The sequence below is a fragment of the Aythya ferina genome (genome assembly GCF_964211825.1).
Source record: "Aythya ferina genome assembly, chromosome: 6".
NCBI classification, from domain to species: Eukaryota; Metazoa; Chordata; class Aves; order Anseriformes; family Anatidae; genus Aythya; species Aythya ferina.
Window position 1 is genome coordinate 13253285 of NC_140303.1, and position 12854 is coordinate 13266138.

The 12854-nt window shown below is 48.9% G+C and overlaps 1 protein-coding gene across 5 annotated transcripts in view; it reads right to left on the reverse strand.

Annotated features, from left to right (window-relative positions):
* The window catches only part of LOC311438513 (uncharacterized protein), a 35490-nt gene that overhangs the window by 19202 nt on the left and 3434 nt on the right, over positions 1-12854 (reverse strand). For 4 of the 5 annotated variants that reach the window (XR_014694152.1, XR_014694153.1, XM_084522969.1 and 1 more), the window contains exon 3: positions 168-242. Coding sequence is in view for 2 of the 5 variants with exons in the window: in XM_084522969.1 (XP_084379095.1) it covers positions 168-242 (75 nt within the window). In the remaining 3 variants the exon portion in view is untranslated. Of the gene's footprint in view, positions 1-167; positions 243-11806; positions 12810-12854 lie in introns of those variants that run through there. The other variant, XR_014694154.1, reaches the window with a different exon arrangement.

Below are 12854 nucleotides of genomic sequence, written 5' to 3' on the forward strand. Positions count from 1 at the left end.
TCGTACAGCTGCCCAAGGGCACAGCAGCCAGCAGTACTGCTCTGCCTTCACCCCGAACACAGACCTCCTCCTCTTCTGGGGACAACCATAGAGCGAAAGGACAGCTAATTTCATGCCTTATAAACCAGCTTCACTTTAGCACAAGAAATAAAAAAGAACTTTCTTACCTCTCTGGGGAACGTCTTGAGACTCAAGCTGTTTTATTATCTGGGTTAGTTTGACATCCGAGAGGAGATTACAATCTGAAATTTGGAATGGAAAGGGGGTTAGTCAATGTCATTTCCTATGCTCATAAATAAATGACCAAGAAGAGATACATGTCACTCTGTCACATGTCTGCTTTCATTTATTGGGCTGAAGGTTCATCTGTAAAACAAGGGATCATGAATTTATTGGCTTATTAATTATCTGCAAGCTTTTAATAAGGTGCTGTATTACTTTGACCATCTCACCATTCTGTAATTTGATTATCCAATCTTTCCAGTTCTTAATTGATAATTAATTTGAATAATGTGCAAAGAATTGAATGATGGAAGAGAAAAGGAGAAACAGATGGTTGGTCTATACAGCTAGAAAACATTTAACAGGGGAGAAAAGCATCGCATTTTGAACATAACAATATACTTTGTTCTAGGAAGGGACAATAGCATATGCTGTGGCTCATATCTTCAAACTCTGCCCTGGTAGAAGAAACGAAGGAAAAGATATTGAGACTGTGTCATAAAAATGTGTATAGCAAACACGCAAAGAATAGAGAACTAATATTCTGGCATAGCTAAAAGTCTGGATTAGTCTCAATTGAAAAAAAAAGGGGGGGATACAGGACACAAATTTTTGGAGGTTATGTTGTTGTGGGCAATCTTAATTTGAAGTTCTTATTTAATGGGCAAAATATTTGAAGACAGAAAGATGTAAAGCCTAAACATAAGGGGTTCCTTGGAATAAATCTGTGTATTTCAGGTTCTGAAATGAATTGTTTGCCTCTGAGTACATTACAGAGAAGATCCAGCTTCAGGGAACTGAGGAGAAACTGGGCCCAAAATGCCACTGCTTTCCTTAAAGCCCTGAAACATCACTTCTTAAAGTCTCACTGGCTCTCCCAACCCTTTATTGTCATCTACAGAATTTCCACCAACCAACAGATATTTGGGGAGAAATCAGGTACCAGAGTTTATGAAGGAGACACAAATGCCTACTAAGGCGTGAGCTCAGGAGTTTATTTCCACTGAGAGACAGGGGTAGTTGCACCAGACCACTCCCTGTGAACATCAGGCTGATTTTCTACCTTCCATGGGACATTTCAGGCTTGAAACCGACAGTGGATTTTTCAAGCCATGGCCTCTTGCTGCAGAGCTCTTCCTTCTGATGTTTTTGGCCATCACATGGCTCAGCCTCCTACAACTACGAGTTTTATGAGAGCATTTTTCCTGGAATCTACACCCACATTTTTCATAAAGGATGTTACTTAGATGTATTCGTTTTTCTTTCAAGGACAGTCTATACTTATGGAGGCAGGATAGAGTAATGACTGAAGGTAATTCTGGCTCTGACTCCAGGAGGGTAAGAGGAACAAATAAGCAATATATTTGCACCCATACACCCACAGATGTCAAAGCTTTTAAGTGAAGCAGCCCAAAGGACTTACATCACTTGAAAGAACGAATTGCTATTCTGAAAACACGTTTGTTTTGTCCCTTGGATGGTGCCACACAGGTTACAGATCTGAACAAAATCTGTGCAGCACAAAAGAGCATGCAGCGGAGGGCTGTGCGGACACTGCTCTCTTCTTCCTTTTCGCAAGGTTAAACCTATCGTGCTTTGCACGTAGAATCACAGAATTGTCTAGGTTGGAAGAGAGCTCATGATCATCGAATCCAACCTCTGACCTAACACTAACAAGACCTCCACTAAACCATATCGCTAAGTTCAACATCATGGGGGGTGTTCAGGAGAATCACTCTCCCCACTGTGAGAGAGCACGGAGCTGACCTCCACCACTTCCTCACGAGGCGTGATGGAGGTGATAGAAGCCTGCATTTACAGCAAAGCACCCCCAGCAAAGCAGGGTCTCCATCGGACCCATTTCCTCCTCTCTCTGAGAGGTGACGACCCGTTCCCCACCACCTTGCTAGGCACGCATTTTGCACGTTTCCCCTCCTTTGCGTGGACATCTCAGAGTCTTTAAAATGCCGTTCCACCTGCTGTCACCTATCTGGGCAGGAGGGATGTTCAGTCCAGCCTGGTGCCAGCACCGGGACGTTTTCAAGGACACTGGCAGTTCCCGGACAGACAAAGATTTCTGAGTTTGTTCGAGAGAAGCAGTGCTGAAATCAACACAAGCACATATTGCTCTCGAAGTAAAGATGTTGTTTGCTGTTTCCCACTTACCAACCCCCTTCACCTTTGCCAAGACACTTGTAAAGCACTGGATATTGATAATAATGGGGATCACAACTCTCTCTCTGCTCAGCACAAGTCTTTGAATGCTGTGTCTAGTAAGATGATGAATAGTAATAACCACAATTGCAGCTGTGACACGAGTACTCCTTACAATCTTCCTCCAGTGTTCCTAAGGAGACAGAGTGCCCAAGGTCAAACAACAAACACAATGCATTTTGATAGGGCCTACAAAAATCGTTCCTGCCATTTCTTTCAGATTTACAACCTCTGCGATAGGGTAAGGAACCAAAAAACATGATTAAAGAGACTTCCAGAATCCATCAGATGTAAATGGATTGCAACAGTTTTTAAATGGGTTAAATTTGCAGCGTGAACTACTTGGCAGAATCTCTGTAATCGTTATTCTTTTATTCATAGCAGTAATAAATAATAATAAACCTAAACATCCCAATGGTCCCCACACCTCCCGCATCTCCCTAGCTGCAGATCTCAAATATGAATAATAATTACAGCTTATCAAATCAGCCCATGATTAGAGACAACAGAAAGACATTTCATATTGTTAACTTCCTTGCACAAGACGAAAAAAAAATCAGGTCATAGGGGTATTAAAAATTTATATCATAGCATTTGACTTGACTCGTCTCTTAAAAAGAAAAAACCCTAGCATGTATTATGTATTTAGGCAATTCCTTTTAAATCCTTTCTAGAATGAGCACAAGATAGGCCTATAACTTGATAGATGGATGGCTCTATCTAGATACTGTGCATATTTTATATACACATACACACGCATACACTTAATGTGCACTCACACCTATATATAAAATTATATACATAGAAAGAAAGGTATAAATCTATTTATATCTCTTAGCTGAAGACAGATGCAGAGCTAATGTTAAAAAAATCTCCACACAGATAGCATCTTATTTAAACCTGGCAGCTTTAGAAGAGTAACTTTTTTGCCAATTTTTTGTAGAGTCACAGCAACCTCAGCAGAGCTTGTTTCATTAGCAGCCCGGTTCCTGTTTATGTTTAGTGGTTAGTTTCTTGGTTTTGTTTTTATTTTTATTTTTTTTCCCCTTTTGGTCATTTTTGTAGCTTCCCTAGTCAAAGAATACTTTGACTGGGGAAAAAGAAGGTCCTCGATTCCCACACAATGGTTGAAACATGGGTGACTGGAATAAATCAAGTCAAGAGAGAGGCTTAATATTCAACTCTTCACTCAGGAGATTAGGAAAGGAAAACAGCTACTGCTTGAGTGGTTTTTAGGACCCACTTTGTGCCCTGTTTACCAGGCCTGCTGCTGGGGCTGCAAATTTGCTATGTTATCTTATAACATAGGCAAAGCAGAGCACCCCATACAGTGTAATTTTGTGTACACAGCCTGTATGTAAATATGTAGCAGCCTTCTGATAAGCAGGCCCAGATTGCCTGGAGTCGAGGGCCGCCCAGAAAACAAAGAAAAGGTGTTCCTAACCTGCTCTGCACAAAACCTGGGGCCGTGGTCACTGTTCTCTGGAGACAGCCCTGCCCTGGGAGAGGGCTGCATGGGGAGCCCTGTAGATGTGACCTCCCCCAGGCATATCCCAGGACATCTTCTGGATGTCCCTGAGGTGCTCACGATGGATTCCACAGCCTGCCTGGTCCCAGGGAAGGGAAAGCAATTTCAGTCCCATTGCCCAAGGCTGCTCTCATCTCAGTGCCCACTACTGACGATGGAAGACAATGCCTCCAAAGCTCTCTGGATGCCTCCTGGCTGCCTGGGGCCTCGCTCCTCATTTCCTTCCACCTCCAACTTATAAAAAAACATCTAGCATCTTCATGGTAATTAGAAAAACTCTTCCACATGTTTCGATGTAAAAACACATTTTTATAAGAGAGATGGTTGCATGTCCAAGGTTGTCAGCAGCACATATTTCCCAAAAGATGCTGGAAATCTTGGAGGGGCAAAGACTGCAGCGAGCTGCAGTGAACACATCAATGCAAATGCCCTGGCATCAGCTTACTGTTTTCAGGAGAGGTCAGCATATTTACGTAGATGCGTTAATAGGGCAGCCGCCAAAATCTCCACTAAGATGTTTTGAAAGCTTTAAAAAAAGCCTTGGAATATATTTTTTTTTCAACATCTGCAGTCAATGAAAGGAGAGATGCAAATCTGCTGTCATTTGCATGCAAATTTTTTTACATCAAATCAGTGACAGAATGCACAATAAACACACTTTAAATTGAAATATTCCACGTTCACTTCCTCCTACCCTTGCCTGCAGCTGGGATCCAATTTTTGTGCACAGCTCCACACAGGTGACCATCCTCCAGTGGCTCTGAAGCCAGGAAGAGTGTGGGGAAGACAGAATTACAGAGGCAGAGTAATTGCAACTAGCTCATGACTCAAAAACCAGCTGTCGTGAGGGAGAGTAAAGATGAAGGTTCTTCAGAAATAAATGCTGTTAAAAGAGTCTGTATCTGTCTTAAACCCTAAAGCATTCTTTATGACAACCATCATTTTGCTCACGGGGAAAAAATGATAATCAGTCACTCTGGAGTCCACACAATCAGAAATAATAGCAAATATCTCTGTAAGGCTTGTTTGCTACGGGCTTTAAATAGTTCGTTTGATGTACAGCACCCCTGCAGGGGAGGGCAGTGCTCATAACACCAGTGCAAAGATGGGCAAAAGGTGTGCAGTGGGGCTGAGGGGCTCGCTCAGGTCATGTTGAAATCACAGCAGAGCTGGGAATCGAGCTGTGTCCCTCCAGGTGTTTCACTTTTCCTACTAATAGAAAGTGTTTCCTGATGCCTGACCGAAATCCTTCCTGCTGTATCTCGAAGCTGCTCATTCCTGCCCTAGCTGGCCAGTTGGATATTTCTGCTGCTGGTGCCAGCAGTGCTCCCCAGCAGAGCTCTGTGCTGTCCCTCTGTCCCCACAGCCCTGGCCCACCGATGGGGACAGCCTGTGGCTTCCCTCACACAACACCTGTGAGGGCAAACCATAGACCACGCTGGTAAATTGGTCATTTTTTAATAGCCCGAAGCCTGTCTCCTTTCAAATCATACAGCTTTTGGGTTGCGTGCTGCTCCAGGTACTATGGGAGAGGATTTACCTGGGCTGAGTCCTGCCTGGTCCTGGCATGGGAGCCTCCAGCAGTCCCCTGGGTCCGTCCACACACACTGCAGCAGCACAGCTGCTCGCCTGCAGCACAGGCATGCCTCGCTCTGACTAACGAGCTATTAAAAGCCACATTTCCCCCCCTATCTCTCTACCTAAAGATATAGATAGGCACCCAGCGAGGACTGTAAAAGCACTTAGGCTGGTTAGTTAGATCTCACTGGAAGTTAAGCGCCAAATTCACCTGCCTGTTAGAAATGAAATGCCTTTTGAAATCGAGCCCCGGGCGCTTCTGAGCTCCTTATGCAAGCTGGAAAGCCCAGGTCATCAGAGACACAGGTCAGCAAAAACTGAGCTGCGTGCACCTCCCCACCCTTGCTCTGCAGGGTCTGGAGGAGCAGGGGGAGCACACAGAGGGGTGCCAGCACGGTGCTGCACAGAGACCCAGCATCCTGGCCCATAGGTGCATCAACGGGCACATGCTTTGGAGGCAACTTCTCCAGACTGTCAGCAGCACTGCAGGAAAGAAAAGAGCTGAATACCAAAAAAAGTCCCATGTTTATCTGTTCCTTCCTTGCCTGCAAAACTCTCTGCAGAACCTAAGAGGAAATGTTGAAGACGGCAAGGGCAGAAGGGTGGGATGGAGTGTTATCTGCCCACAGTGCTGCTGGCGTGCATGCATGTGTGTGAGCGTGCACATGTGTGAGAATGTGCCCTCCTCTGGCTTCCTGAAAGGAAACTGAGCTTGCATTTGCTATTCGAAGGCCATTTAAAATACAGAATCACTGAGCTGCTGCATTTCTCCTCTGCTTTTTTTTTTTTTTTTTTTTTTTCCAAGAAATTAAAGAAACTATTTGAGCCCACCTTATCTGGTAGGTGACGGGATAATTGGAAATGCCTTGGTATAGCTGACATGTCCGCGGATACACAGAGGAGCAGCACAACCATCTCAGCAGCAGGCACAAACTTAATAAGTGTTAGGGACAAATCTAATAACCGCTTCGCTGGTCTCAACAGCTCTTTAGTTGATATAACACCACAAACACTTTCTCAGTGCTTCCACTGTTATTTAACCCTGTGAGAGAGCGGGATCTGCAGCAGCGAGCCCCACCACGGAGCTGGTGGCTCTGTGCTGGCCCTGGGCACGAAGGAAGGCTGAGGTCACCTCAATGCCAAGGCCCTGCCTGTAGGACACCCGTGTTTGGATGTCTCTGAATCAGCAGCACATCTGCCACAGGCCTCCTTGGCCAGCCTCGCCAGCTGCCTCTGGAGGAGCCCAGATGTTGCTGGCTGCAGGTTGGAGATCCAGCCAGAAAATATTTCCTCCCTGGCTTGTGTGCCCACAGGCAGGGGGGATGCAGCTTGTGGCAATCGCCCACCTTTCTGGTTAAAAATAAAGTATGAAAGCAGTTCAGGTTTATGGTAAATGGTAGCGGGAGTGATGGCACTGAGTATTTACAGGGAAACCAGCAATGTCATTCCGAGGCTTCACTCCTTTTTACATTTCTCCCCTCACAGGATAGCCTAGGGAGACTTCAAAGTTCATGTCCAGCTGCAATGAGCCCAAAGCCCCATGGCTCAGGATGGGTGTTTCTTCTGTTCACTCAGCCATGGAGCACCAGGAAAGGTTCAGATATCAAAAGGCCCAGCAGAAAAATGCATTAAATGGAAGCAGAACTAATGGCTGCTGCTGGTGGGAAGAGACGTGGTCACCCCTGGACAGACACAGAGGTGTAGCAAGCTTGCCTTGCACACGCTAAGAACAGCACCCGTGACCTTGCAGCCTGTTGTGTCCTGCAGAAAGCTGCATGATTTCACAAAGGACCACAGAGTGGGGACATCCCCTCCGAGCTCATCCTCGTGGGCACGTCCCACGCCTGCCTGCTGGACACTCCCCAGCAGAGATCGCATCAGGTGCATTGGGCTCAGCCCTTGCTCCAGAATAAGCATGCCCACGCGGGCAGTTACTCTGCATCAGGCATGATAAAAGCCATGCCAGTTTAATTTCCTCGTGCACAAGCAGGTTTACCTCCCATATAGCTTGTATTTTGTGGTAAAGCTTTAAAAGAAAAAAAAAAAAAAGAGTTGCACAACCTCACTTGCAGGCCATCAACTGGTTTGGGGATGGCGTGACTGATTATCTGTACAAAGGCTGCGGAAAATTCCTGGATGGGGCTGTGGAGTGAAAGCAGCAGGCCAAAGAGCTGGGCAGCCTTTTCCCCAGCTGATATCCATCAGCCCTGCAGCCTGTCCCAAACATCAGATTTCTTCTGGTCAGCAGCAGAAAAAATTCAGCTGTGCAGGACCTCTGGAGGTCTCAAGCCTGCCCGGCAGGTACCACAAAGCTGAGCTGAGTTCATCGCAGGTGAACATCGTGCAAAAAGCCACTCCTGAGCTGAGGCTGAGAACCCCTCATCTTCCTGAAACCTGGTGGGTCGTGGAGACCATCTTCCGTGGTACGTTGGGTTGGTGGGGGCAGGTGGCTCCAGAGGGTGCTTCTCTGGGATAAAGGAACAAATTACGGGACACTGCAGCAGGAGGAAAGGTAACAAAGCGTGTGTGTGGAGGCCATGCCTCATCCCTCCCTGCCTCCCCCATGCACATGGATGTCATGGGGAAGAAACGAAACCCAAGCCAGCGAGGTGCCTGCTGGTGAAAGCAGGGGCTGCCCCGGCGAGGCCGAGCCGCCTCTGCAGAAAAGCAGATCCACGGCTCGGGGTGAGTCACAGCGCCAACAGGAGCGGCGCGGCGTGAGAAAAGGAGTTCAATGCGTGAAGACAGACGGACGGCCTCCCTTCCCCCGCAGCCTGAGCAAAAAAAAAAAAAAAAAAAAAAAATCTGCCCTTTTCCAGGAAAGCGCTTTGCAACCTGATTGCTCTTGTATCTGTTTATTAAACAAAGGTTTGGAGAGGAAATTCCTTGCTGCAGCAAAATACTGCGTTTCCAAGGTTATCCCGGAGCACAAAGCAAGAAGACAGTCGTTTTTCATCCCCATAATTAGAGAAATTGTGTTAGCAGATTAGCGTTAAGCAACATTTACATAGAGTAACATGGTTACAGGATGGTGCTCCTAACCAAATTAAAGGCCATCTTGCTCACCCGCCCTTGCAGCAGGCAGGACTCTTCACAGCTCTCCTCCCTGGGTTTCCAGTACCCGATCCAAAGTCCCTCCAAACCTGACGGTAAGGTGCCCATCAGCTGCAAACAGCTTTGTTTCACCAGGTTTCAGGAATCTGCTTTCCTTGTTGCTGGTTCAACCACAGGGCCCCTTCCCAGAGGTGGTTTTAAGACCCAAATCCCTCTGCAGTTCGGATTTCCTTCCCACGGTTGACACAAGGCACAGGCACAAAGCGCTCACCTGGCAGAGGCGAGCTGGCTTTTATTTGCTCGCTGCTTGCAAACCCGAGGCCAGGTCACACAGGGCTTGTTTGAAGGGCCTGTGTCGTGTTTCCACCACAGCCACAACCAGCACGTTCCAAACATGCCCAGCAGGAAACCTTCCCTGGGAGAAGCCAGCAAGACAGCCAGCATCACAAAAACCTAAAGAGTTTGGTTTTATCAAAAACTTTGTGTTTCCCAGCACACCAAAAGATGGCTATATACAGGCAGAATAATACATATTCCTCCTGCATCTCCACACTGGGAGCTTGCCAACTCCCCTGTCCACCTTGGGAGCAGCAGAGCCACTATCAGAGCCTCTCCATCCTCTGGCAGCAGCATCCCCAGCAGGCTCAGGCATGGGGCAGGCACAGAGCATTTCCAGGCTCACCTAACCCCCTTAGATGAAATGCTTCGTTTTCAACACCCCCGACCAAAAAAAAAAAAAAATTGAGCCCAGCCACTCCCAGCTCCTCTGTAGCCATTTTCGAGGTTCACAGACTTAACTGTCGAAGGCTGCAGACACATTTATTATCTTTTTGCAGTGCCATCTGGCATTTGTGTATCAGAAGAAGATTACATATATGTCAAATGGGGAAAAATATCTTTTCCTGTAACAGTTGTAGAAACGGGGAGGGGGGGGAATATAAAAAAAATAAATAAATCCTGTGGACCATATGGAAGGCTTTTTCTTAAGCAATCCATCTTGAGCAATTAGGAAGTGTCACAGCCGACATGCGGATCCTGGGATCGCTGAGAGGGCTGGGACAGAAGTGGGGTGGTGGGGTCAGGCTACCTGAGACACCAGTGCTGCGATGGCCTGAAATAGCCTGGGAACACGTAACGCTCCCCCCTCGTCTCCCAGAAAAGGGAAGGAAAAAGAAAAAGAGGAGAGGGAACAAAACAAGACAGCTTGCAGCATGCTAAGTGAATCAGAGCAATGGCCTTTCTTTGCCTTTCAGGGTTTTATCATCGCACGTCTTGCGAAAGCAATAGGTGTGAACCCGCAGTGGAGCCTCGCCAGGTTTTCAGTGCTTGCTCTGTGCCTCCCGATGCCGGGGATAGTGGAAAATTACCAGCGTCTCCTCCCAGCCCTGCTGTACCAGGCGGCTCTGGCAGGACGAGGGAATCCACCACTGGCACGACCTGGGGAGCACCGGATGGACACGGCAGTGCTGTGCGGTCCTGTGGAGCAGGAGCTGGTGAGCATGATGTGCTCAGCATGCCCTCTTCTTGGTGGGGTGGACACCTTATTGCCCTGTCTGATGAGGTGCAAGGTCACGGCTTCACTTGATGACAGCCAAGAGCATCCTCTGTGAGGGGCAGCTGCGGCCTTGGAGGCACCCCAGCTCCGCAGACCGTTCTGCAGCCCCCGGCCACTGACAGCAGCCCAGAGGGAAGAGAAGCTCAGCATGGGATGGGGAACACTGAGTGGGAAGGCAAAAAATGCACCCTAAGCTGCAGCAGCCCCTTGCCCACAGGTGCCTTGCGCTGGGGGTGTCGGGAGGATGAGGAGGGTGTGGGAAACCAGATCCCCCTGTGCCCTGGCAAAGCAAATGGGGTCACGTCGATGCCACACAGCCAGAGCAGCCCAGTGCTGCTGGGTGCTTGGGGCACGGGGAAAACAAAGGAAATGCTGCAGCCAAACAGCAACACCAACAACAAAGCCTTCCTCCTCATGCCTCTCTGGGATGCCGTGCTCCTCACCTCTTCTCTTTCTTTCTCCTCTCACCATTTTTGCTGCTTTTATGCAAGTGAAGCGGTCAACAAGCCAGAGACCAGAGGTCCTCTGTGCATCAGTTTAGCCCAGTGTTTGTTTTCCTTCCAGCCCCAAAGGCTTGTCTCCCCTGGGTTTCACCGGGGTCAAACTCAGACATTTCCTGCCCTTGCCCCCGGCCGCTGCTGACTCACGCCGGCCGGGCAGATGTTTGCTGAGCTGGGCTCTGATGTGGCCGAGGGGACGGCGCCAGACCCCGCTGCTCTCTGCCCTTCCTCCCGTGAAAGTTTATGCCGTGGAGTTATTTTTAACAGGAAACCCAGCTGTGGCCAGCCCCTTTCTGGCAGCTGCCCAGCCCTGGGGATGAGGAGCCACCGCGCACCATCCTGACCCTGCCCTGGCCTCCTGCGGGTGGGCAGCGATTGCAGAGCATCCCCCCGAGCTCCCCTCCACCCCCCTGCCCATGTAATGCCCCGTGCTAACGCCCGCGGTGGCATTTGTAAGCTGGGCCACGTGCCACCCACAACAGCCAGCGGGCCTGAGTCACCGGCAGTGTTTCATTAGGGCTTGACTGTATCGCCCCGGATTTGGGGGAGGGAGGAGGGAGGGAGGCCAAGGGGCAAAGAGGCAGCTGAGCATCTCCAGAATAACTTAAAAGGATGGGAAGTTTTAAGCTGGGGAGGAAGCACGGCAGAAGCTCATCGTGTGGGAAAGGTGTTAGCTAGTGAGCATGGCCCTGATGGCTCCAATCCCTCAGCAAGGGGCAGGGGACGGGTGAGATGGGGCTGTCAGAGAGGACAGCAGCTGAGGTGGCTGGCATGAGCACCCTCTACTGCAGCCAGGCAATGCTCCAGCCCTTGGCCCTCTCTGTTTTCTCCCCCCTAAAACTGGTGAAACTTCAGTTTCACTGTAGGGGATCACCATGCATGCCCACCATTGGCCCTGCACTTAAAATGAGACAGAAGATGCAGGGGGAGGGAAGGGGACAACTCCCATCAATACCGTTTCACTGCAAAATTATTTTATCAGTTTAGAAAGAGCATAAAAATATTGCCCACCACTGACAGTAAGCAATTCTTTGCCTAGATTAGTTTAGCTCAGGTTCTTGTCTAACAGCTCTAGCAAGCACCTCGTGCAGTTATGGTCTGTAACAAGGGTGGATGTTTAGGGAAAGATCATGAGAACAAGGTCAATACACAACAGTACTTTCCCAGTTGAATTCACCTGTGCTTTCAACCATTTCTGCTTTCTTGAGCGTAATTGACCCCTGCAATCTGCTTCCGTGGAGGTCTGCTCCAGGTGGGACTCCTGGGTTCGGCTATGTACACTGCACAGAGCTGCTTCCACACCATTTACCTGCACTGCCTGATACTTGCTCGGTGTTTTCACACTGCTGCTGAGCTGAGGGCTGCTGTGGTCTGCCCTGCACCCAGGGCAAGAAGATCCTTGCCATGCATCGCACCCCTGGGTGCATCACGTTAGTGCTGTGAGAGATCCCAGCAGTGCTGCTCCCAGCAGGTCTGTTGCAGAGGAAGGGGAACTGCCAGGTTTGCCCAGTAACACTGATAGCAAGCCTTTCAAAAATAAATGTTGCTAGAAAATTCACTCAAAATGCACCCCAAGAGGAACATTTTAGCAGTTGCTCATGGCCTGCTGGCTCAGGCTTCCCCACCCTCCCATCTGGCCCAGGGCACCGGTCTGTCCCCAGGGATGCTCCTGCTGGCTGCTGCAGGTTCCAACCCCTTCTTCAGGGCTGTATCCAAAGTTTTTCTCATGAAAAGAAGACACTTCCCCCGGGGACAGGTCCTGCACACCCAGTTCCTTGCAGGGTGCACAAAATGGGGGAAACCAGCATCGCCTGCAGCAGGGCTTGGAGAGCACCCGGCTGTGGTGCCTTTCACAGCCCAGCTGCTCCTGTGCGGGCACTCCGGCACCGCTCCTGCCTCAGGATGCTTCAGGCAGCGTAAAATAAAAGCGAGTCACCAACACAGCAGCTGCCTACATAAATACCTGTATGGCCACGCTGGAATTCGTAACCTGCCCGCTGCCAGACACCAAACCCCACGCCTGCGAGTCACTGCCCTGCGGTGCTGCCAATCTGCAGGAGAATCAGGGGGTGAGCAAAACACAGAGGTGCAACAGGAGGCTGTCTGCAAGGATCCCGGTTTTTGTCCATTTCTCCAGATTTTATTCCTATCCTGAAAACTGGGGGGGACATATATCTGGGGTCAAATAAAAGATTTGATTTTG